At 43.3% G+C, this 27284-nt stretch overlaps 1 protein-coding gene across 4 annotated transcripts; it reads left to right on the forward strand.

Annotated features, from left to right (window-relative positions):
- The first annotated feature begins 1376 nt into the window (after positions 1–1376).
- Positions 1377–26868, forward strand: add3b (adducin 3 (gamma) b). Of its 4 annotated transcripts, none has more exons than XM_035605707.2 (15): positions 1377–1570; positions 9827–10055; positions 11359–11503; positions 12184–12335; positions 12904–12984; positions 13525–13674; positions 13981–14124; positions 15887–15985; positions 16630–16803; positions 18579–18839; positions 19042–19158; positions 20959–21048; positions 21787–21910; positions 24047–24142; positions 24864–26868. In XM_035605707.2, exons 2-15 carry the CDS (start codon positions 9870–9872, stop codon positions 25112–25114), a joined length of 2070 nt encoding a protein of 689 aa, XP_035461600.1. In that variant the 5' UTR covers positions 1377–1570; positions 9827–9869; the 3' UTR covers positions 25115–26868. The 4 variants fall into 4 exon arrangements, with proteins under 4 accessions (XP_035461600.1, XP_035461599.1, XP_035461601.1 ...); XM_035605706.2 differs by lacking the exon at positions 1377–1570 and adding an exon at positions 2315–2446; XM_035605708.2 differs by lacking the exon at positions 1377–1570 and adding an exon at positions 8674–8952.
- The last annotated feature ends 416 nt before the right edge of the window (positions 26869–27284 follow it).

Here is a 27284-nt window from a genome sequence, read left to right on the forward strand (position 1 = left end):
ATATCTGCTTCTGCCTGTCCAGAAATGAAATGAGAGAGGGAGACAGAAGAGAGGGAGAGCGAGAGAAAGAGGGAGAGGGAGGGAGGGAGAGAGAGAGAAAGAGTGCGTGCGCGTGTACAAGCGTGTTTGAGACAGGAAGGGACACAGGAGGAGAGGTGGCGTCTTTACTCTCACCATGTTTGCTGAGTCCTCACTAGATGGCAGTGTAGTGAAGGAATATCATTTGATATGTTTCACCAGATATGACATGGTTATAGAAGCTTTCAGTCCGCCTTTCCTCACTTTCTGTGTGTGTGTGTGTGTGTGTGTGTGTGTGAGTGAGTGTAGGTGGAATAAAAGTGCAATATCCTCTGAAGGTTATGGTGCAATGGAGACCTTTGGGAGTGTATTTTAATAACTTGCCATCATAGGATCGTGACCTTTGACCTCACTGGGTGTAGCCTTTTGACTGGGGCCTGTCCTGTGGGTGTGGTCCAGTGATTACAGAAAGCTCCGGAAATTAATGTTTTATCAGCCTGCGCAAAAGAAAACAACAACAACGGCGTATAAGTGGGTGGGAGGAGAGAGGCGTCTAATTTTAACTCATTAGCTGCTGCCAACGCAAATAAAATCATCAGAGGACAGCTTCCTGTCGGCTTCCCTTCCAAAACATCTGGCTTTTCTTTAGATTGACGATATCTGTGTTTGTTAAGAGAATAAACATTTTAGCCTTGTTGAGATAGTATGAGCTGGAGCCTGCACAAGACGTTTACATCTCTCACCCTCATGCTGTCTCTGTGTTGTTTATAAGACAAACACACACACACACACACACACACACACACACGATCTGCTGTCTCCGATATACACTACTTCATTATTTGTCCTCATTTTGCACGTGTTGCTATATTCAGACAAACCCAGTGCCTAGGGCATATCGTCTCCTGTGTTTTTCTACCTTCTCCACAGCAATAGGGTGCGGATGCCTGATGTATTCATGTGGTGCAGTGAAGGAGCAGAGCAGCACGTCCAACTCATTCACTGGAACAGCGTACGTGGGAGGAGGTGACAGCAGGCAAGCGTTCACTGTGCGCAATGTCCTCATCGACAGCAATTTTTAGAACTCGAGGCGCGCTCAATATGCAGAGGAAAAGCTATGCCCGGTAGGCGAATACTGCATTTGCGGTTGGCTACTGGTCTGCTTAATAAATCGTTCCGTTTTGTGCTCACAACATTGAGGTCTTTGCAGTGCTTTAAACAACATGTTTTGTATGTGCAGTACATAGGATGGAATCTGTGCCTCCAATTCCCCCCCCCCCCCCACACACACACACACCAGTTCAGTCTCGTCTGATGGCCTGGTCTCCAGAACTAAGTTTCCTTAGTTTCCTGTGAGAATAGGCAGCCACTGCCACAGAGGAACCGGGGGAGTTCAGGAGATCAGAGGCAGGGCAGCAGAATGCCTCTCTTCTGGGAAACCAGATGAACCCTCTTCAAAGTGATAACGTAAACAGCCCCCTCGACGAAGCAACCGGTGGAACCGGGGGGGGGGAGTTCTGAAGCCAAACGAGAGGACTTCTCTCTGGCAACGGTAAGTCGTATTCTTTCTATCCTTTACGTCCGAATGACATTCACCGGATCTCAGATCAACGCTAATAAGTTCTGTTGCGCGGCGCAGCTCTGTGTGCTGTGCATCCTTTGGAGCTTGTGGAGAGCGCAGGGTGATTCGCAACGCACAGATCGCGGACGAAGGTCACACTGTGGTCCGCCAGAATGGAATTTCTTAGCCACAAGTTGCCGTACGTAGTTCTTTGGGAGTGCACCATACTTAACGTCGCAGTAGATCTTCATTGCTAAACTGGCCTGTCGGCAGCTGCGCTGTCGAATCCGGCTGCGGAGGCTTCAAACAGCTGCTTTCACTTAGCGTCACCCTCTGGAAGCATTACTCCGAAACAAGCATTTGTTGACTTTAGACGTGGGGCTCGGGCAGCACAGGATTTCAGAAATACGTGCGCCTGGTGATGTGAGTTATAGGCAGCCGTAAAAAAACAAAAAGGCAGGTCATGACCCAAACCCGTGCAATAGGTTGTCCCTGCTCCAGTTTGCACTGTTACACCGCTCTCCACTTCTTTTACGGATTTGACGTTAGATTGAGTTTTTTACGATGTCGTCGCCTCCTCGCTGAGCGTGCTCCGTCAAGTAATAGGCGGATGTTTCCCCCGTTTATGGTAAATGTTGAGTTTCAGCATAAGTGTGTGTGGTTGGCAGGAAATATGCAGCATTGCACTGGACACTGAAAAATCACAGCTTCATTTTTTTCCCACAGACTTGAGTGTTAGCCACAGATAGCACCGACCGCTGCCTCAGACTCAGTTTAAGCGGAGCCACACACTAACCACCAGATCTCCAACATGGAGGCCGTCCAAAGACAACCACAGCAGGGGCGACAGCCAGCTTCTCCACCTAAGTAAACAAAGTCCGACGTCTCTTTCCGTCTTTTTCACTGCTAGTGTTCGTGCGTGTGAGTGATTACACGATGGTGTGTGTGTGTGTGTGTGTGTGTGTGTGTGTGTGTGTGTGCCAGTGCGGTTCTACACCCAAATGCTGTGAAGGCACCAATCCAACCGTAACGATGAAAATGGTTTCAGGTTCAAAGTGTGCTCCGCTGTTGCCACCCACCCTGCTGTGGGAGTGTAGCGGGGCCATGTTTGGCAAGTTGTGGAGTGATACGTTCTGTGTGAGGTCATCGAAAAACTGTCGTACAAGTTCTCTTCTCTCTCCATCCTTCCTGCAAGTGTTGCTCTAGGCAAATTTGTAGTTTCATTTACGGTATTCCTGGAAACACTTCCAGTCTGGTTCGTGCTTCCAGTCTGGGAAAATGCAGTTTCCCCCCCCTCTGTGCTCAGTGACCTTTGACTGAATTTTGGAAACCGACCTTTCCCAGGAGTTTGACAGTGTGGAGGTTTAAACATTGTGCTGATAAGTCATTTAAGTCGTTCTAACGCCCACCGAGGGAAAGATTAACAGAGCAATCTAAATCTAAATATTTCAACCTAATTATACTGTCTGCATGACAGAATGACTGGAGATAACTGTCCCAGAGATAACTGGGTCGGGAACATTTACTCTCTGTAATTGTTTGGTGTTTTTGCAGGCATGTAAAATGTGCTCTACTCTACTCCTCTACTTTCTGTGGCCCATGATCCCATTCGAGTTTTTGAGGGCTGACAATGTGCACCTGTGCACAAATTATTTAAAAATATTAACATATTTGGATTGGCAACAAAATGTAAGCTTTCCAGATTACTGTGCCGCCACACAACTCTAAACAGTCTGTATCATTTAGCCTGCACTCGGGGTTAAGGTGCCGCCCACAGTGACCAAAGAATAATTATCAGAAATGGATATCTAGGAGGGAGCTGGGGGGAAATCTGACATATTTCACAAATGTGTAAATGGAGGGAAACAGCTGGGATCAGAAAGTCAACTTGGACTACACTCAATACCCCCATACATTACAGGAGAACAAAAACTGAGAAAGCAGGGGAGAAGGGCCTGAGAGAGGTGACTGAGAAAGAGGAAGTGACTGACATATCAAAGGGTAAGTTGATGCATATATCAAGGTGATGTTTCATTTTTCATTTTGAATAAATTTGAAAACAATTTCAAAAAATGTATATTTTCACTTTGTCATTGTGGGGTATTGGGGGTAGAGGGGGATATAATTTATTTATTTAATTTTTAGCAAAAGGCTGCATAAGGGTTGAGGGCAATTCTGAAGGAATTGAAAGTGTGTGAATACTTTCTGCATGGACGGAATACTGGTCAATGAGGAAATACCTTGTGATGTAATAATGAAAGAAGGGTCAGTCAAGGAAGCCAGATAACCAGTGTTATATTTGCTGATATGATAATTTTACATGAGCTGGTACAGTTCCAAGTTCAAATATTTCTGTTTCATACCATGTGGATAGATATCAACCTTTTGTGCGTAACAGCGGACATTATCTGGCACCCACTCCCTCTCCTCCTCCTTATTTTGCCTCAGGCGAGAGACAGCATGAGCGTTGGTTACCACAGCAACCGTGCCGAAACACAGACCTGTGCAAACTTTTCATTTTTCCCCATCCAGGTTAATCATCATACAGATTCAAATGTTAATTGCTGAATGTTTGCAGTTAAGGATTGTCAACGACAAATTAATTTGGCGTCCAGACAGTATGTGTGTTTTGTTCCGTGGTGATTTCTGGTGACATTTGTGATCCCTGAGAAAAAAACTCTGAAGTTAGACCTTTGTCTTCCTCTTGACAGCTTGAACAGACGGGAGAGCCAGGAAGAAAAAAAATTAACTGTTTCATTTCATTGCACAGACTTTTACAGCTGAAAGAAAGTAATCCATCTGATTTAACTAGGAGACATTAAATATAATAACATCCATTGAACCAAAACAGCCTGGTTTGATGTAGCCTAGAATTATAACACGTCATCTGAGACTGCCCTGAAATTATTATAATACCCTTAAAAAAAACTATCCAGGAATTATGGGAGAAATTGGGGAATGAAAAATTATAAAAAGGTGGTCAAATTTTGCCTGACGTTTTTCAAATACAGCAAAAACCTCTATATACAGTAATAAAGTGTTGATTTTCTCCTTCTCCTTATTATTATGTTATGGATTAACTGACCGGCCAAGAAAATTATGGACAAGGTGAATAAAATTAAATGAAGTAAAGGGGAACTCCATCAATTTGACAACTTGAAGATTGGACTACTCATCGTGGGGGCTGGACGAAACATGCCTTTGAGTGAAAGTGTACCGGATCAAGTGGGTTTTTTTTAAATCACTGGATGAAATACATATTTAAAAACAAAGTGATTTTTTTAATCATATAATGCATTAAATGTCATTAAAATGGCAAACCATTAAATGCACATCATGACCGATTTAATTAATAAATGACTGGTTATGGAAAAAGTGGATGCTTTCATTCAGTCCTGGAGGACAGAAAGTGTCAAGTGTGATTTGGATGAGGTTGATACTGACATCTGTCCTTTTTATCCTGAACTTTTAATCAGGCCTTTTATGATTAAAATTCTTTAAATTCATATATGACATCATTTTTGACACATGTATGGGCTGGCTTTGTTTTTGCCTTCTCTTGCTTCTGAAGACAATACAAGGAGGGCCTTGTGGGGGCCCTTTCAATTCACAGTTTGTAATATTCCTAATAAGACTTCAACCCGTAGAATGATCATTCAGTGGCCTCTTGTACATCCTGACTGTACAGTCTGTAGCTATGCCACGTTCTTACCAAAGCTTTTCCCTGTTCAGAGAAACCAGATGAAGCTCCAGCCTCACTGGCATAAAAATGCCTCCTCAACCTCCTCTGCAGCAGAAGCGAGACCAATCTACGAGAGAATGTCCACAGGACAAAAGCTTTTCTCATTGCAACGTGCTCTGCCTGCCACAGAACCCGACTTCTTAATCTCCACCAAAGCTCAACCACAACATGGCACTTGCACGTCATTCATCGTGCTGATGTCCCTCTCGCCAGCTTTCCACCGGTTCGCACGGCGGCTCCTCATGGCGCACGACACATTTACAGCTTTCACCTACACGTCTCTGAACCTGTCTGAGAGACCTTGCGTCTTTGCCAAAATGTTATTGAGTTTGCCCCCTGCAAAGAAATGAAGTTGTGCTGCCGGTTTATCCTTCAGAGTTGTCTTTAAGAGTTTACACGACACAGGTGGTGGTTTTCAACTAGCTTTCACCAGCCTTCCCTTTTTAAATCAAATTACAACCGGCTTTGTGCTGATGCACAGTATGGTTGTAGAAAACAGGGGAATTTTGAAGAAGTAAACTCATCACAGCAGGGATTTCAGAAGAGCTGATAAGAGCTGAACGGAATAAACTAGACTGTGGGCAGATCTTGCTTATGACATGTCTACAAAGAAAAAATAGCTAATCATAATGTAATTTCTCAGGCTTCTTTTTAACCGAGCTAGAACACTTTTCAGTTTCTGCATCAATTCGTTTTTTTTCATGGCGGTATCTCCTTGGATTTGAAATTAGAAGGAGGTTCCTTTCATATTTCTCTTGTACACGTTCATTGATTTTGAGGTTATTTCCAGTGGAGCCGCCAGTTTGTGACAAGACAAAGGTGTCGTTTTATCAGTATCCGCAGCAGAAATATTCATGAATGAGACGTCGACTAATAACATCTGACATTTGGTCAATGCCTCCAAGGTAGACTGCCCTCGCTGAAAAGTTCAAATAGTCAGCAAGAATGCGGAGGGCTGGTGGGTGGGAGGACGTTGTGCGTCTGTGTGTGTGTGTGTGTGTGTGTGTGTGTGTGTGTGTGCAGACATTTAAGCTTGTTTCCGTGGGAACTCTGCCAAAAACAGAGAGGCAGGGTTTCAGAGTTGGGGGGGGGGGGTCACAGTGCTCTGGAGTGAGAACGTTCTGCTTTTCATTACATCAACCCATATGTCCGCATATCTGCTCTGCCTCCCAGACTCCACTCTGTTTCCTGGAATTGTTATGTCAGACTGTGATCCAATCCCCCCACGCTCTCTCTTAATCCCAAAATCTAGATATCTGTGTGAGCATGTCTGATTGTGAGTGATTAAAGGGGTAATAACTCTACGGGCTAGCCGGAGCAGGGTGCTGAGAAACTGAGATATTCCAGAGTTGCATTCCCCCGAATATGGAGAGCATTTGAATAATGCTACGATGCTCTCTGGAGAGGCTGACCAGCAAGGCAGAAAAGAGTCGAAAGAGAGGAGGGATCCCTGCCCCATTAGCTGATGTTATTACTACTATATTATCGTTACATGGACGTATGCACCACGTCATTTCCAAGATAGTAGAGACAGCGCATGAAGCTATTTTGAGTAAACAAATTGCGGGTAAATAATCCAAAGTATACAACACAGTTATTATTTTAAATCATCAGGTATTTAATGTTTGTTCCATGAGAGTGTTTACACAGTGTTTGTGGCTTAGATTAGAAAATAGAGTAGTCTGTCCTCCTTGACATAACAACTGTGTTTATTACCTCTGCCAAAAGTATTATGACTACGTTTGATAGTTGGTTATTTGTTTTTTTTTGTCAGGGGATTACACAAAAACAACTTGACAGATTACTGCGAAACTTGGTGGAAGGGTGGGCCAAGAAAGAATCCATTTTCTAAAAAACATTTTCACCAATTTTCGAGGGAATAATCAATGGATCTTTATGGGGTGAAAGATCTATGATGATCTAGTATGAGCAATTTGGTGCAGCTCGACTGAATTTAAGGGGACAGTTGGGCCTTGGCGGAGGAATGTGCTCCGCTGAGAGCCATTCCAGTTGCTTTATGTGTGCGAACATTTTATATTTGGGATAACCTGTATTTCCGGGCGAGGGTGCTCACTTGTTCTGGTTCTGGCTTTGCTCTGGTGTGGCTGGACCGCGCAGCCTTGATGAAAACCTCCGGGACACACGAGGCTCGGTTATTTATGAAATGAAGCAGCAGGAGTTTTTAATGAATCATACATACAGAGACAGGGAGAGGAGAGGACAGAAGGATTAATCAAAACAAACCCTGACTATAAAAGAAGTTTAGCCAGGGCCGGCCCGGGGCATTAGTGAACTAAGCGGCTGCTTAGGCCCCCCATTGCCACCAGGGGGCCCCCAAGAGCACCAGAAATGTCCCAAAAGGAAGCTTGATTTAATATATATAAACATTTTATATTATGTCACTGGCAATCATACAAAGTTTGCAGTGCACAATGCTACTCTGCTTCTTGTCAGACTTTAAATGGCCCAAAAATCTCCACACTACCGAATTCCTCGGGCCCATCTGAAATGGAATAATATAGAGGCCTGTTCGCCAGACTCAGCTAGAGTGGAATAATTGATGGAGTGGATGCTGATTCAGGAAGACGGAAACAGTGGATGTCTTACGCAGAAGTATTTATTATCAGAGCTCAATATTGAGGAGACTTCCGGTTCGCTACACAGATCAAGCGGTTCACCGTGTTCAGCGTCCCAAGACGGCGTCTGCCCATCCACGGTCCCTGTAGTGTATTTAGTTAAGAGTAATGTCGTCATCTCCCCGCGACTATGACACCTCGAGAGAGAGAGAGAGACATCAGCTGCTCAATGATTGTCGTGGCTTGCCATAGATGTGATGACCTTGCTTGGTGTCCGAGGAAGACTCGTCTTATTAGCAGTTTCTCAGGGGAGGATAGACGAAAATTCCTCCAACACCATCTTTTTAAAAAAAAAAGTCCTGAGGAAAAGTTATTTCGCTATGATAATCTTCATTGTTTTACTGAACCAGCCCCAGTGCAGAGAAATGTGTGTGGGGGGGGGGGGGCTTAGGGCCCCATATAGGCTAGGGTCGGCTCTGAGTGTAGCCTCTAACAAGTACCTTCTGGGATTTAAGGGATACCTCAAGATATGAAACAACAGCTACAAAAATATGCTCGCTGTAAGGAACCATGCAGCCCACACCTCCAGTAAAACGCCCCCCCCCCCACATGGGTCGTTTCTTTGTCCCGCCGCATACACGAAGGCCCTGTGGTGGGTGGGTGGATAAGTCACATGGTCACTTTTCCCTTTTCTCCCACACAAACACACCCACACCCCCCTCCCCCCCCCCCCTCCTCCTCCTCCTCGCCCTCCTCCATCCAGGCGCTCTTCGCTCCTCCACTCGCCTCTTCTCCTCTCCGCGCAGCGCGCAGCTCCGCCGCCTGCGTCCTGCCCTGGAACAACTGGAGCCGCAACCAAGTTGCGAGCTTCTCTTTCTTTTCTTCTTCTTCTTCTTCTTCTTTTTTGTTTCCCCCCCCCCCCCCCCAAACCCACCATGCGTCCGAATCGGGAATAAAACCCGGTCTGCTTGTGTGCGTACCCACACTGTTCGTGGAGGGGAGGGGAGGGGGAGGGGGGGGATTCGACAGCACGCGAGCGGAGCACTTTGTTTCAGGTAATGTCCGACTCACACCAGCAGTTGTTGTTTGTTTGTTTGTTTGTTTGTTGTCTTACCCGCGAGGGTCGGTTTGCTCCCTTTTTGTTTTTTTTGTTTGTTGTTTGTTGTTGTTTTTTTAACGGTACTTTTGCAAGTCTCTTAAAAGTGTCGCTTCGGTAGACGGAGCATCCTCTCGGGTGGATTTGAGGGAATCTGGGTGGGTTGCAGTAGGAATGTGATGCCATGCATCGACTTAACGGGCAACGAGGTTGAAAGCGGGTCGCTTCCAGGCCCTGGCTGTACCCCCCCCACCCCAACCCACCCCCCAGGGTCCAGGTAACACTGTACCGCCAAAGGCGCCAGCCGCTGTTCAAAGTGGCCAGTTCACACGAGGCCCACCTTTGTTTACTGCTGACGGGGTTCTACAGCTGCTGGCCCAGGGGCAGAAGTGGGGGGGGGGGGGAACTGTTGCCTGCTCCCATCTCACTCTTTATAAGCCCCCCCCCCCCCATCCATATGTGTAGAGAAGAATAAGAGAGGGAACTTCTGTGCCCACATAAGTGAGGGAACATAGAGCAATGTGAGTGTTTGTGGAGAGGAGAGATGCCCACCGCCGTGGCATTAAAACTGTGCTTCTGTTCAAGTGCTTTCACCGCGTTCACAGCCGCTGCGACCGCATCCTCCGCTCTTGTTTCCTCACAAAGCAGCATCAATCACGCGCAACAATGTTTTCCCCTCTTCTGCCTCCGTGTAATTACATGAGTCACCGCTGCATCCAATGCAGTGTCTCCTTTTTTTCTTCCTCTTTTCTGCTAATGCGACACCACCGTGTCGCCTCGTGAAGTGAGCTTGCGATTGCTTCATGCCCCGTCTTTCTCTCTCTCCCGCGCAGACTTCCCCGAGGACGAGCAGAAGGGCCGCGCCGGAGGGAGGACATGAGCCTGGCGGACGTGAGGCCGACGCCGGGGTCTCTGACCCTGCCGCTACGGGAGTGCTACGTCGACCGCCTGGACGAGGGCGACCCCGAGCACCTCCGCGGCAGGAACATGTCGCCGGACCTGAGGCAGGACTTCAGCATGATGGAGCAGAAGAAGAGGGTCACGCAGATCCTGCAGAGTCCAGTATGTGTTCCCCGCAGCTCCACACGAGTGCCCTCCTACACACACACACACACACACACACACACGCTTTTCACTGTACGTGAGTAATACGCGGCGATTCCAGAGCCGGAGATACCTGCTGCACCTTCGCTCATGCATTGTTTGTTTTTTTCCCTCTTGTTAATGTGAAGGACATTGTATGTGCACAGCTCTATTCAGCTTTATTGTTTAGCAGTGAGTTTACTGTGTGCAGCTGCAGCAACAATGAGATGAGCTACTGTCACAGATATAAATTCCATCGCGCCTGTCATGTGTTTATCTGTTTGAAATTTCATTATTACCTGTTATTTCTGTTGCAACAGAGGAGGCGTAGTGTACAACGCAATATTTTGAGGCAAAATAGAGGATCCGAGTTATTACACACCATGTAGAGAGGGCTCAAACAGCCAGTCGTTGAAATTGAATTGTTAAATGACAGAAAATGATTCGGCAATGAATCCGTTTATCGAAGAAAAATACTCGTGGGTTGTCTCCCTACTTTATACAGAGAAGTGTGACTGACATTTTGTCGACAGCAGCGGAAACGGTGGCCTGCAAAATGAGCAAGCAGCTGAATCCACATTTCTTCAAAACAGTTTCAACCAAAAAAAACCCCTCTGTGATGGCAGGGTTTATGGCATTAGTCTTGAATAAGACTGTATCGGCCTTAGCTTATAACGAACCTAATAAATTCACATCTAAGTGTATTTAATAGCCGATATCATATCGATGATAAACGGAGAACTGCAGTGTGGTCAGATGGAGTAAAAGGAGTTGCGACGAACACATGCCGACAAAGTGCGCGGAAATAAGACGAGCCCACACACTCATCTTCGATTGCATAACAGGCCCAACAAGCAGAGCTCATCTCATCGCCATGGGAACAGTGGTGGGATGAAGCAGAATGCTGGAGCTTAGCTGCAGCGCACAGGAAAATGGACCTGTTTAAAGAATCACAGGCTGCTCTTAACGGCAGTAGTTGATAGTCAGGTTTAAAGCGATGCCTCCCGGCTCCAGTGAAAAAGCCCTTTCACGGACGCACAAAGAGGTCGTCGGTGGCCTTTGGTGATTTGTGGACAGAAGTAATAATAAGGAGAGCCTGAAAGCATCGCCGTGCTCCCTGACACATCCAGAGGAAAGTGTTGGAATAAGGTCCAAGTGAGGTTGTGTTCATACGAGTTTAGTTGGCCTAATGGAGCTTTACAATGGAGTTTGTGTTTCTTCTCCTTTCCCCTGACCTCACATCACCATAAAAGGAAAAAAAGTCTTTTCTTTTTGCCCGCAGGTGTTTAAAGATGAGTTGGAAGGCCTGATTCAGGACCAGATGACGAAAGGCAACAACCCCACAGGTCTCCTGGCTCTGAGACAGATTGCTGACCTGGTCATGGCCAGCACCTTGGGAGGGGCAGGCCCTCTAGCTTCGCCCCTCAGTGAGTGGCAGTGTGTTCGGGGGGGATGTGTGTGTGTGTGAATGTCTCTATCTATCTCCCGTTGGGCCGGATTGTCATTCCGCGTGTTTACTCTGCCTGCGTGCATTATGCAGACTGAATATCTCCATTGTCAGACGATGAATCCTCAGGACTCTTGTGACACTGAACAACCCTGAACCAGTGCGAAAGGCAAAAAGCTGTTGACAGCATTCCTCCCTTTCAGTGTTTTTCTATCAAGTAGCCCCATGACCATGTCCTGGTACTGAATTACAGCAGTCAACGGTGCTAATTATTTGAGCATAACCTCCATGCCTTATTTTTTCTGCGGAGGTCACGGAGGAATCGATTTTTTAAATCGGAAATGTCAATGTTTGGAGAGTCTCGCAGAAGGGAATGGCTGAGCAGTTGCCAAGACAGCCCTGCTCTTTTGAAATGCTTAAGAGGCTGTAAAAGATAAAGTCCTGTACCATTAAATTTCCTTATATGGTGCTGTAGTCCAAAATATCCTTCAGCTTCATGTTCCGAGTTCTGAGAACGGCCCTTTTTAAGCTTCAGCCGTAGGGGCTTCAAAGTGTCCTGCGCAGGGGGACACCGTGTGAACCATCCGTTTTGAATGCTTGACAAATTCTAAACTCTACATATCTGATGTCCGGATTACTGATGGTTATGTCTTGCGGCAGGCTTCGGGATGGTGAGTCCAGTCAATGACTTGTACGGCACTGAGTCTCCCTCCTTCGCCAAAGGGGAGAGGCTAAGTCGCTGCGGGCTGGCCAGCCTCTACCGGCTTGTTGACCTCTTCAGCTGGGCTCGTTTTACGAGCTCCTACATAACTGTGAGTGCAACTTCACAGTCACGCCCCAGTGCACACCTGCTCATTATATATGCAGCACAAGGCCTCTATATCTTTATGGTCTCCAGGAAAGGTTTTAAAGGGGGGAAATGCCTCCTCATTTCCAAATAACACTATTTGTGGTTTTCGGTAAGTAAGATATGTGAATGTGAATAGCTTCTCAATAGCAGGAATTCACAGCGGGAGACGTGTGGCGACTGAACACCCGAGGTGACGTGATGTGAAGCTCAAGAGTTTCTCCCGAAGTCACATTTTGGAAATTCAGTTTCATCAGCCCACAGGCTTTTCAGAGAGAGGAGAGCTTTCCTGTGTGGCTTCAGAGTTTCATTGGCATTGTCTATATGCATCTGTCACTCTTATTGTCTATAAGAGTGACAGATTCATATAATGTCTATCTCGGTCCCATATTCTCCTGTATTGAGTTTAACAAACACCGATTTTACACAGAAGTAACATAGCAGATGTTTCGGATTGTGGGACTTTATTCATGATATTCCCGTTATTATAACCTGGACGTGTTTAGGATCCTGAAATGTTCACTTTGTCTCAGGTGCGTGTCAGTAAAGAGCAGGACCATGTTCTCATCAGTCCACGAGGTCTGTCCTTCGCTGAAGTGACGTCAGCAAATTTGGTAAGCACAATGGCGGTGTGTGTGTGTGTGTGTTGTCATTTTCCAATCCTGACTAACAACGCATTGTCCTGTCATGAGTTTTACTACATGCACGTGGCAAATTTAGCAATAATTTATATCCAACAATGTTTTTTTGCAAACCCACCGAATAGAAGTAGGCTGTGGAAGTGAAACAGTAAAACATTTTCAGACCCTACTGCAATTTACTTTATAAACGAGTTTATATATATATATATTCAGAACTTACTCCAAATAAATTTTACTTTGCTTTATTCAATGTAAGTTTTCCTTGAAAGTTAAACTATCTTATACCGATGTATCATTACAAGTGGTAATTAACCAGATTTAAACAACATAGGTTTCAAAATATAGAAAAATTAAGAGAGAAACATGTTTGTTCAACCCCAAAGGAAACAAATTGATGATTGCATAACTATAACTATTTCTACTGCTTCTCTGCAACCACAACAACCACTAACAACTTTCAACTGACATTTATCACAAACCCCTAATTGCTAGTTTTCTTTCTGCCACATGTAGGTGAAAGTAAACATCATCGGCGAAGTGGTAGACCAGGGTTCGTCTGATCTGGCTATTGATCATTTTGGATTTGCGCCTCATGCTGCCATTTACTCCATGCGGCCAGATGTGAGATGCATCATCCACATACATACCTCTGCTACAGCTGCGGTAAGTACGCTACAGGCGCATTCTTAATGAGCCTCATTATAATCAAAGTTTAAAGTCGCTGCTAAATGTTTATTTTGCACCAGAGGACAAGGGGCTGAATTGAAAGCAGCCCCCCGCCTCAAGTTATTTTAGAAGCAGACACCCTTCAACAAGCTTTTACCATTTCCTTTGAAGCTCGGCTGTAAAATGCACAGCGTGTATGTTAAGTTTAATTTGTGTCTGATAGCAAAAAAGGAAAAGAAAAATGTGCCTCTATTTAGACGTTGGCGCGTCACAGTCTCGGTTGCCTTTATCCCACGCTAACAGGTGTCCTCGATGAAATGTGGAATCCTGCCCATTTCCCAGGAGGCTTTGCTTCTGGGAGACGTGAGCTGCTTCGGTTACCATGGCATCCTGGATAATAAAGAGGAGAAGGTGGAGTTTCAGAAGGCTCTGGGCCCGACTGCCAAGGTACTGTCAAACCAAGGCACTTCATTAGTGACACACTCACTTTGAGGTGGGATAGATCAGGCTTTCAACAACCGGTTGGAAAAAAGTCATCATTATATTATACTGTACGCACGTAAGTGGGTTTATTTGACGTCATTTATACCTGTTGGACTGTAAATTCATTATTACATCTTCAACCAGAAACCTTTTGTCCAAAATGAGGATTTTTATTTCCTTGATCTTAGTGATAATAACTTAATCATGTACATACATGGAGGGTACAACTTTCAGTGTTTCCCCTAGGTTTACTGGTTTGGGGGGGTAGGGGTAAGGTTAGGGTTAGCTAACTAACCCCAATGAGCCCTAACTCATTAGGGGTTAGTTTTCAAAAAATCATGTTAAGTTTCATCCACAATCTTTTATACAGGAATGAGGAATAAGTTGTATAAGGCATCATATGTAAAATACAAAAAAAAATCTATTTTATTATTTTTTTAATAAAAAAATGATTTGACTTTTCAGAGGGGCCGGGGCGCCCCCAATTCAATGGTAGGGGAAACGCTGACTTTTAACACTCATATCTGTATGTTAAACAGAAGCTCAAGCCAGGAGATGATTAGCTTAGCATAGCAAATATTAGCTTAGCATAGCAATCCAAAAACGCCACCACAGGTAAATAACCTCAAGAAGCACCGCAGACGATCAACACCTCTGACAAAGAGTCAGCGATCAGATCACAAAAGCCGTCACTTGTCGACATCTGTTCTGCACTCACTTACAGATAGACAGCTGTAAGTGTTTGGACTGTGAAATTGCCGGAAGAGTTCAATGAGCGGAACATGTTGTTTATGGCAGATAAATCAAAATGCAATATGCAAGCGATAGTATCAAGTGTGTTGATAAGGAAACGTGCTAATGAATGCAGACATGGATTAACTAATTTCCATGGAGCACAATGGATATGCTAATGCCACAACTCAGCTGGATTTGCTCAGTGTGTCAGGGAAAGTGCATTCAGACCTGGCATCGACATCCGTCTCGGGGTGATGCAATGTGACCACAGCCGAGACTAACTGAAGGGGCTCACTCGGACCACGTTTCTGAGAGGGTCTGGGTCGCACGTGGCCACATCGCATTCTTTCTGCTGTGTGAACACAAATGCATCCTGGGCCACGCCTGAAGAGCTGGCTTCTCAACCGAAGTCCTCTGACCCGCCACAGTTTCGTGATGAACTGGAAATATTTTCTTGCTCTCTTGCCTTATTTGTGGCAACCTCCGCAGAGCATTTACCGCCACACATAATTGATTTTCTTGATATTTTAAAATCAAATTTAAAACTTCATTGTAGAACTGCACAGTGGTTTGATTCGCCCTGCCCCTCTTGTCTTTCTAGTTGTGAGGACACTCATTGACATAATGCATTGCCTAGCCTCTTACCCAAACCTTAATCCTCACAACTAATTGCCTAACCTCAGCCCTTAACCTAATTCTAACCCTAACCCTAAATTTGAAGTTGTGAGAACGGGCCAAAATGTCTTCACAATGGTGGTTTTGAACCAAAATTGGCCCTCTGAAATATAGGAACACACACAGACATTTGCATATAGAGTGAAGAATACAGACCCAATCACAAGTGGTCACTGGAGACGCATTCTAATGCCAGGTGTGAACTGACGTACTAACAGCTATCCAATTGTGAACGGATGTTGATGCATGGCACGGACGGGGCCGCAGTGATTCTGGTTTGCCATCAGAAAGCTCAAGTGTTTCTTGTGTTGTATAGGTGATGATCCTGAGGAACCACGGGCTGCTCGCTTTGGGAGAAACAGTAGAAGAAGCGTTCTACTATGTGTACCACTCGCAGCAAGCCTGTGAGATCCAGGTATGAAAGCTTGGATTTTATTTTTTTGACACTGCCTCCGCCTAGTGATGAAACGCAACTGCACCATTCAGGTCAATTTGTACACTTAAATATGGCCCCCATACACCTGTGTAGGCGCTAATAATTTTAACTTAATGTGTATAAATCGCAGATATAATCCACCTGACTTTGTTTGTAAGTGAGTCAAACTTGGTTGCAAACAGCAAAGCACTTCTGCAGTGCCTGAAACGAAAGCCAAACTGATGTCAAGCATCCGGCATGTTTGAACAAAGCTAAGTCAAAGAGAGAGAGCACAGTTCACAGTCAGAGCCAGGTGGAGTCCTGCAGTGTTTCTGAAACGCTCAGGCTGGGCTGGGTTTTTTTTCTATCATCCCGATGTGTCTGGACTGTATTTGTTGTTCCGTGGTTTTTGACACATTGGCAGCATGGTGCGCATATAATTATAATTCTTTTTGAAATGAAAAACCTTCTGTGTCTCAGACAAGAAAATACTTAAAATTCGGAGTTTTATGTTCTCGGTCCAAGTCGGTTACAAAATGCAATGGGGGGGAAATCTTCAGTGACTTGGCAATGAATAATAATTTGGCACCAAAAAGTAAGAATTGTATAACTAGAATAATTTTGTTATTACGTGTCGTTTCTAGGTGAATGCCTTGGCGTGCTCAGGCAGCGTGGACAACCTTCTGCTGCTTGACAGGCAGAAGTTTAAACCCCTAACCCATGGAGTGGCCGCTGCCGGGGTGGCGATGGATAATGAGGTCAAGTGGAAAGTGGGCGAGGCCGAGTTCGAGTCCCTTATGAGGATGCTGGACAACCTGGTGAGTGAACCCTGGCCCTGTGCCTTTAATACCGCAATGCTCTGGCTTTCCCGTTTCAGGCGCTTCCTCAGGAAGCATCTGATTAGAACACAATGAAATTGGATTTGTTTTGGTCATTTAATCCAAATTGAATCATATTGTTTTATTGGTAGCTTTCGCTGCTTGTCCTTTTTTCACTTCAATTACAGAATAATGTAATTACAGTGAGAACCTTTCGAGCTCACCTGTCTGATGGTCCGCGGTCAACGTACTGTCCACCGGTCCTGGTAACAACCCTTTGCGGTTTCTTCTGCTGCTTGAACCCTGCTATTCTAAACCGCAGTGCTAATGACCACAGGCGGACATGTTCCGTGGACACAGAGGATGTCAGGCGGTGTCTTGTTTGAGTGGGCCACTCTCTAACAACTGTGGCTGGAGTGGAGCCGCAGCTGTGTTAACTCTGTGTGATCGTAGCCTGCCCACTCTCTCAATCATAGCTTCCAGATTGTGAAGGCATGCTGTAGGCCAGTTGGAGCAACACAGACCTCACAATCACTTAGTGCAAGGACTCCGGTGGACTCAAGTTCGGGGAAAAGAAGCTGGCGGTTTCTCAAACGTGGAATATGTGGGGGGAAACTAAATGCCATTACACCCACTGCAGCAGGGGGTCTTGTCTTTTCCAGCCAGAAGAGTTTGCTAGTTTTGGTGAATGATATGATGTGGAAATTTCGCCCCTTTGGTGAAATCCAAACCAGAGACAACAAGAGGCCTGGCTGCACTTAAAGTCACAGCTGATGGTACACGAGGGAGAGGATGATTTAGAGATAGCCCCGCGCACACACACACATTTTACAGCAAGAGAAATGAGAAAAGACGTAGTGTGTTACTTCCATAAACCACGCAAGGAGATGGAACAGACAGATATATCGCCTCTACAAACACACGAGGAATGTCGATGAGGAGAAAGTGCGTCACTCGGTTCGATGTTCTTCAGAAAGTGTCAAATCTCCTCCCATCCACCCATCTGTCTGTTCATTATATGAAAGAGGGAATGAGTCATATTGAAAACGCAACCAGGACAATCAACTGAATAATTGACTGTGCTTCTCGTGTAACCTTTGTCTGAGCAGAGATGAATTTAAATGCTACAGTTCCTAGATTTCAGAATTTAATATATGAGCCACGATTCACGGCGAAATATATAACAGATTAAGGTTTCTGCGCATCTCTTAACTTAATACATTCTCTAACGTAAGGGACCTGAAAGTTGCTAATAGGTGCTTATTGCCCTTAAAAAATTGCAGCTGGGGCTGTGCAACACAGTGGCAACCAAAGCCCAAGACAGATTTCCTGTTTCGGTGGCAAACTTGTCATATTGCCTGTGAGGAAGTGGTAGTTTTCATCTCGATTGTAGTCGTGTCCTCCTAGCTCCAAACTTCACTTTGCACACACTGTGAGTTCCCATCTAGTTGTCTCCCCCGGTCTTTGATGTATTCTTTAGAACACACAACACACTCCTTCAAACCAAAGTCTTTATCTTTTCCCCTCTGAAACTGGGCATGTCTGCAAAAATGCTGTTTGTATATACAGCATTGTTTCAATATTTAACAGCACTGTGTCTATGTGGATCTTGGTTGGCCCATGCATCCTTTTGATTCTTTAAAATCTTATTAAGGTCATATTTTCTATTCAATTGATCAGGAGAGAATACTGAAGAATGGTGCAAAACACTGCAAACTGTATCACCTGCACCTGACAACCCTTCAGTAAAGTTTCCTCTTTGTGTGGCCTTCTAGGGATACAGAACAGGCTACTCGTACAAGAACCCCATTGTCCGCGAAAAACCCCGCTCTAAGAACGACGTGGAGATCCCTGCCACGGTGTCCGCCGTGCCCCCGGAGGACAGTGAGCTGGCTCTGCGAAGCCCCTTCAAGTTCATGGCACAGAAACAGCAGAGAGAAAGGACCCGTTGGCTCAACTCGCCCAACAGTTACTTGAGAGTCAATGTTCCCGAACAGTCGCTCAGCGGGGACGTCAGCCCCAGGACTAAAACCATGGTGCGTTGATCTTCATATTGAACTCCTAAAAATGAATGCAATATTGTAATCCTCTCTGTTTCGCTCCCTGTAGGAAATAATGATCTCGGCAGCTGCCATTTCTTTGCATTGCCCTGCCCTCTTGTGGCAAATTTGATAAATGCATTTATTAAAACTCTTTCTCCCGTGTTTTGCTTACATATTTGTTTTTTAATTCTCTCAGTGGATGAAATCTGCACAGCCAGGCAACAGCGTCGGCACACCAATAAAGATTGAAGACCCCAACCAGTTTGTCCCACTCAACACTAATCCCACAGAGGTTTTGGATAAGAGGAACCGGGTCAGTTGAAAACATCATCACAACCATAACACTTACGAGACTAGCAAAGACTCTACTAAATCAAAAATAAATTTCTTGATAAATCAAATAATAGAATAAACTCTATTAAATGACGGGGAAGGCAGGGGAATTTAATGGTAATTTCTCACAGCCTTCCCCGAGGCCAACTCGCTATCTCACTATGTTAAAGACAGTGAAATAACAACAACCCCTAGATCCACTTCCTGGGTCATGCCCCGCCCCTCCACCAAATTTCATGGAAAACGATTCAGTGGTTTTTGCATAATCCTGATAAGTAACGCCAATGACAACTTAACCTTCTTTGCGGAGTGTTCAAGCATGAATCGCTCACGTTAAAACCAGCGCATTTGGCATTTTTATGTAAAATAATTATAATCTATGTTGTAGGTTAATAAAAGCAACAATTAACTGATGACACGATCTGTCTGAGTTTCCTGGAAAGACTACAGAAAAAAAACCAAGATTAGAAAAATCAAAAGGTGTGACACTGAGTCACTATATTTTAAGGATTTGGAGAGATGACTCTCCAAATCAGGTGAATCCATGTTTTTAAACCAGATTTGTGAAGATGTTAACTGAAGAACTTTCAGATGGAAAATCATCATTTGGTGTTTCTCAACGTATCCCCCAATAAAAAACTCTGCAGCTGTGTGAAAGAATGAATAAGAAAAGGATGTTAACATGTGAGAAATGTGCCACCTTAAGGACCTGATGGCCATGGGCCAGTTGCACAGGGTTTAGCTGGGCAGTCCAATTAGCCATGGGTTTGCTGGAGACCAATCAACAGCTGGCTAAACAGAAATGTTCATCAACAGGAGCCTGTGGTCTTGAACACTTGACCTAAAATGCAGTTCATTTCCACTGCAGTTCAGGTTGTAGAATTGATATGGAATTTAAACTTGACAGTCTTAAGTTTACAACAGAGGCTAAAAAACATTCGCCCTTGTTGAGCTGGGAGCTGTGAATTTTACAGATTTTAAATTATGCTACCCAAATAGTTTGAGCTCTGGTTCACCACCGTAAGTGGCAAAACTCAGCTACTGGGGATTGTGGTCAATTATCTTTTGCATAGAATCATCTGGATTCCATACACGCTACGAATCTTCCCACTTCAGGTAAACTGTACCACTGTTAAACATCTAAAGTGATCTAAATCCTTTACTCTGAAGTAAGTTGCTGCACCGACCTGCTGGTGTCAGAAGACGCTGTCGAAGCTCAAAAAGACAGCAGTCACTAAGAGCAGCATTTATTCACAACATAAAAAACACATTTGGATCTGCACCAAATTGCACACACTGATAGATATCAGTCCCTTTAATCTGCCTGATTTTCTCCCCCCAGATCTGTGCCAAAATTGTATGTATTATTTCTTGGTCCATGTCTCATCCTTCTATCCAGTTTGGTGGTTCGGTAGGTTTTGCTGAATTCTGCCGACAAACAAACAAAGAACAAGTGGACAGGGGTGAACACATTCTGTTTATTGTAATATATGACAAAGCAAAGCATCACATCGCCCCATTTAAAAAGCTAAATTCAGTCACTGTGACTGTGACTAAAAACTATTAATGTTTTTGTTGATCGACTGACTGTTGCAGCTCAAACTGACAAGAAACCCTTTAGCGTGCCGGGTGAACCAATGAAGAGCTCTACTGTCTTTGGATGAGTGTTACTGTAACTGTGTCTGACACGCTTCACATGCAGGATGGTGTTCAGATGTTATATGCAAAGTCAAAGATTCCTGAACAAGGCTTGATATGATTTTGCTGGACACATTTTCAGATAAAAGAACAGCACAGAGGGGAACAGATGACCTCAGGACCAAAGTCTCAGTTACTAGCAGGCATCGTTGTGGACACCATCCCAGGACCAGTGAGTATATATATATATATATTGTATTATCATTTATATTTAGCAAACACGATACATGATTTGTCCTGCAAAAGGCGATCGCTCCTTCAATATATTTCAGTCAGGAGACAGAAGGAAATAAAGTTCATCAACGACTAGTAACATAGTAACATGTTCCTTTATTCTTGCTTAAAACAAGAAAAAACGACAACATTGCGCTCAACCAAAGAGTTTGCAGACACAAATCACTGAGCATGTTCCTTGTTTACCGTTTTCTTTGTCAAAATTTTGTGCAGAAGCAATTAAGTATTTAGACCAAAAACAAAACTATACTTCTATTAAAGATGGATATGTAGTTTTATACATTCATATCATAAATTTGAATTAAGATATTCAAATATGTCAATGTTATGAATCAAGGCTCTACTAAATGTATTTCCAACCAACATTGACAAGTCAAGACAGTCAAATGTCTGCTGTAAATAACAATGCGAGTGAACACACTAAATTACATTTAGACTTACACACGGTGACCCAGTAATAAAGTAAAATATGCTGTTGCTGTTGTAAAAGAGAATTGCACACAGGAATGGCGATGTGATTGCTGTGATGTCAAAGCAGCTGGGAAATCTATAAATTGAAATGTATAAGCAGTCTTCACTGTTCCATCTGAGACATTACTTCTATTTAATGTAAATGATAATAAATACTCTTACATCAGGTGATCATGATGTATTTTTATGCTCTCCTCTCTATCAGGCGTTCATCATTGAGGATGAGGAGCAGACTCGCTCCCTCCCCCCCAACCCCTTCAATGATCTCACAGAGAAGGTGTTGCAGGAATACAAGACCATGGTGGAGAGAAAGCAGCAAGGCCAAGAAGGTGCTCATTGTAATTCTTCATTGTACATTGTCTCCGGGGGTCAAACTGTTTGTCAACCCTTAAAAAAAAGCCTTAGAGCGCACTGCTGCTCTTCAGAGGCACAAGTTAATCCTGTTTGGCCTGGTATAGCACAGGCTCATATCTGACATCATTCCATGTAGATTATGAGTGTATGATGTTTTGAAGTTAATCTTTTTTATGTGTCATGGAGGTTACAAAAATGAATCGAGACGCTGAGACACAGCTAATCTCAGGGGATGTCTGTCTTCACCAAACAGTGGTACCAAGGCAACATTTACAACTAGAATGGGTCTCAGTAGAGCGCATCAATCTCCTCAAATTCAATCAAGCCTTATGGCTAAGCCAATAAACCAATGCAGATCATCATGACATCATAATCTCTATTGCAGACAAATGATAGGTTGATTGGTAGTTACAGGGTTTCTAGCCCTCTTTGTTATCGTACAGTGACTGAAAATAAAACGACATTTAAATTCAATAAATCCATATTTTTATTTGGATCTGCACCAAATTGCACACACTCATAGATATCAGCCCCCTAAATGTGGTTGTTTTTTCGCATTCATAATTCACCTGGACATTGCCAACATTGAATGGGTGTTTTCTTGGCCCAAGTCCCATCCTTCCACCAAGTTGAATGACATGTGCTGACAAGCAAACCAACCAGCCAACAGACAGACAGGTTTTGGCTATAATGCTTATATTTCACATTGAGTATATGTTTACAAGTTCAGTGTACTTATTGCAACCGCACTAAAGCGGCATAAGCCCTGGGTCCAGGCTAGTCATTAGTCCAGCTCTGGTATTTTGTGCCCGCCTGGAGGAAATGTTGAAGCTGAATGGAAACGAGGAGCTTCCTGCAAAAATGCCATCAGGTCAAAAAGGGCAGTCCATAGTTTCACTGTTCCCCGACGTTGTGAAGTCAGCTCACAGGGATTATAAGACATGAGCTGCAAAAACATCACTCTCATCAAACTACTCGTGTCTCGGTTTTGACTGTAGACAAACAATACATGTGTGTGTCGGAGGAGAAACATTTCTACAGCTGTGATTCAGAGTTTGAAATCATTTGTCAATCTTGGAACACGTCAGCTTATAGAAATGAATGAGCCAATCTAGTGTTAGATTTTCCATACGAGCAGCACAGGTCCATCCATGGACGGTAAAGTCTCAGGTCCAGGCTGAAATATCTTGATAACTTAGGGATGAAAGGCCATGGGATTTTGTACTGCCATTCATATTGTCCAGATTCCTTATGACTATGGTCTGCTGACCTCCTGGCCTTTTCTCTAATGCCACTATGTGGTTTTGTATTAAATGTCTTTACAGCTATTGGATGGTTTCATAAAAAAAATAGGTTTCGACATTTAAGTCCCCCACTGGTTGAGTTGTTCTCACTTTGGTGATGCCGTGAGCATTTTATCTAGCACCTCCATCAGGTCAAAATGTGTTCAACACTTTCTGTTCTGTCCAAATATCTGCGAACGCGATATTCTTTTGTGCGTCAGCTGTACTTTGTGGTTGGTTCGGTTGCGTTTTCAAAGTGAATGCTAGAAGGGCGCTCGGAGAGCGCATAATTTCACTATGGCCAATCTTGCCATGTTTGAGAAAGTGAAAAAGGAAATCCAGGATGCGTTTATCCGTATCCGCTCCAAAATGTAATGGGTTCTTCCTTGGGTCAGGCCCTGCCCCTCCACTTAATTTCATGGAAATGGGTTGAGTAGTTTTTGAATAATCCTGCCAACAATCAAACAAACGCCGGTGAAAACATTACCTCCTTGGCTCCTCGAGACAAACTGTTAATTGAACATGCAGATCTTTATTAGCTAATCAGCTCTCACAGATAACACCATTACCTCTGCTACTCCCCACATCCCACAATGCCCTGCCTACGCCAACCCTGATCCCTGTTGGTTCATATACGTGATGAGACCAAGCATTGTTGATTGTGAAACAGATTATGCCAAACAATATTAACATATTGTCTCCCAATAATACCACACCTCACCTTTCTAGAGACTCATTAGAAAATATTAGCATACAATCATGGCAGACTGAGATTATTGTTGTGAGCACTTGACATTCAAATGACTGAACCTCTGATGACTTTTACAGAAGACGATGATGCCACTGACGCAGATGAGATGACCACATTTGATGGCTCTACTATATCCCTCTCCCTCTCTCCACTGATGACGCCAGCTAAACAGGGTAATGAGTACTGAAATTACTAGGCGTTAGAATTAGCTGTGAGCTGTAAAAGAAAAAGAAATTCAGGGTTCCTACGCTGTATGGAAAAGAATGGAATTTGATTTGAGTTATTTCTAGGTCTGGATAAGTGAGGAAGACAGAAAAGAGAGTATGGAAAAATATTTGTGTTTCCAGGCTGAAGTCTAAACGGATGTGAATCCAAAGATTTTAGAACACTAACTATCCGTCTCAATCTCTCTAGTCTAGTCAATAATTTTCCCACAGTAAGTGATAAATGTCGCCATAGCTTCACACCTAGAACAGGTAATGTGGGAATTGAAAGTAGCATTATTTCAATATCAATCTGCACATCACAATCAACTTTCTGGAGAAACTGTGACTTTCTGTGTATGGAGTGCAACATAATAGCATGCACGGTCAGAATGTAATACGTTAAGAGTTGGATTTTTAAATTTATTTATTTAATTTTTATAATTATATTATATCAAATAACTTATATATCCATTTATATAATTATATTTACTACATAAACATCTAGCGATTTGTACTCGGATGTCAAATATGGTCCGAACAATCTACCAAGTAGAAGGAAATTTGTGTCTGGAAAAAGTAAGGAATTTTGAAATGGAAAATGTGTAGGAACGAATTTCTCAATTTAAATTGACGATTTGCACTCCTTATTCACACTGCTCATTGTTGACTTGGTTTCATCTGTCGACAGAGAGCATACCCAACGGGAAAGACCACTCGGCAGAGACGGATGAGGACCTGAGCATGGAGATATCCAAGCTGAGTCTGAGCACTTCAGAAACAGTGGAAATCTCCATCACGGCGACGGAGAAGACGGGAGACGCTCAGACCCCAGAGAGCCAGACCAAGTCCCCCAAGAAAAAGAAAAATAAGTTCCGCACACCTTCATTCTTGAAAAAGAGCAAGAAAAAGAAGGACGAGAAAGAAAAAACAGAAGCTTGAGAGTATTTATTGTAAATGAAAAAAAAAATGTTTTTTTAGGAAAACATCAAAATTGCCTTCTTAATTTCCAGCTTGTTGAAGGGAAGTGAAGTAAGATAAATGACTATTATGGAGTCAGAAAGTCTCCCAGGACAGTGCTGCACATCTTCACTCACTCACAGCTATTTTTCCACGGGAGCATTTTTCCAAGATGTGCCAGCAGAAGGTAATATGGGTGATTTTTTTTTTCTTCCTGTGAGAACTTGTGACTGACCACTCCTGAAGGGCTCAGTGAAATTAAATCAATTGAAAGGTGAATGCAAAGTTGCATATTCGTGGTTCTTATGACCCATATTTTTAATGGGTTTTTAAAAAAACAGGTATCGTGGGACACAAGGTTTTGAAGTTTTTAAATGCAGATTCAATCAGATTTGGGCCTGTTACAGATTTGTGATTTTTATTTTTTCCTCTTTGCACAAGTTCATTGTTGAATGTATACTGAAAGCTTAGAAAATTGTTTAACAATTAAAAAGTGTAATAATCAAACGAGTAGTGTAACAGTGGCTGAACATATTGAGATTATACCATGTTCAGCCTTATAAAAAGTATGATTTCTATCATATTCATAGCTATACTATCTTGTAATAATATATGTTGGTTTATTTTATAGGTATTACAGTGTAGTGTTTTGATAGGTTAATAAATGATTTGGTAGTCTTAACATATTTACTTTACAAACTAACTCATACTAAACAGGCTGTGATAATAATTCAGTAATAATTCATGTCGTTTTCTACATTAATGTCAACGGTATTGTCGCCATGGTTTGCTGCTTTATTGTAGTTGTGACAAGAAATTGCCTGCGACCAACAGGGGGAGCCCAGCAAAGTGATGAATTCTTGCGTATTGATATTTATGAGTATCAAAGTTTGACTTTTGCAGAAGAGACAGAAAATCACTACTTGTGTGGACGTTGACAATGAAAGTGCCAAGCCTAAAGTGGAACGTGATGGATGTCTTTGACCAGATTTGTCCAAATGATGAGTTGATGGCAATATGCTGTGGAAAGCTTTTCTTCGTGGCCACTGTTAAGAGTTTGATATAAAGTATATTAGAGGACCGTATATGTACATCCCAGTCAATAATGTGAATGATTTGTTTGGACCACAAGGAGGTGAACTCTTTGCTTTTGTAAATAAGTTGTGTTTGTGAAGTTTTTTTGTCTTACGCTAAACCAAATGTTAAACAATGAAACAGAAATGTGACAGTACAATCTAATTTACAACACTTAACACTTCTTCTAATCGTGTTATAATTCACCATAATTAAGCTCCTTATTAACTGAACATGCACCGCAAATTGTGTTTACAAGCTGTATTGTGTGATCTGTGTGCCTAGTGCTTGTATTTCCTCTGTTGTTTACATTGCTATTAATATGGCCTGGGTTGTTCTTTTGTTCTCTCTGTGCTTTACATGACAGTCTCCTTGCATCAAAGTCAGCCCTTTAAAATTGCCTTTCACCTGACAAACAACAAAAGCTGGGATGTTTCCATAACTTGATCATTGCTCGCTTTGCTCATTGAAAAGATATTTTGATGCTACCGCCTCTTATATTCAGTGAATTATCATTTTTAACATGAGCAGGTTTCGACGTTGTAATCTTGCATTTATTTCACATGCTACATTTCACTCTGGTCCGGTGTGAAACTAGATGATTATATCAATTTTTAACCAAGTAACACCTCGAGTATGAAATAAAGCTTTATAGAAAACTACTGACGCAGCCTCTGTCTTTAAAAGAAAAAAAACAGCATCTCTCTAAAACAATGCAGCCTGTTCACAGATAATTGACCGTGTGAAGCTGTATAATCAGTCTTCAGCCATGATATGAATGGGCGTTGTCATGGTAATCCACTGAGAGGGGGCTGTGGAGACAAAGAGGGGATTCGGTGTCTCCAACAGGTGTTCATGTTTGGGGAGTGACAGGATTACTCACCACCCCCATGTTACACACACACACCTCTCCTGCGCCATGCCATAAAGAGCGGGGAGATGAGTTCAAAGGTCAGGGATTTAACTGTAGTAAAAATGTAGAATAATATTGAAATAAGACTCATCTGAGGAATCTAATTAAAAGAAAAAGTGGAAATTTGGCAGCTCTTGTGAATAAATTGTGGGACTCAATAATAGG

This window comes from Scophthalmus maximus, chromosome 10 (genome assembly GCF_022379125.1).
Source record: "Scophthalmus maximus strain ysfricsl-2021 chromosome 10, ASM2237912v1, whole genome shotgun sequence".
In the NCBI taxonomy this organism is placed as follows: domain Eukaryota; kingdom Metazoa; phylum Chordata; class Actinopteri; order Pleuronectiformes; family Scophthalmidae; genus Scophthalmus; species Scophthalmus maximus.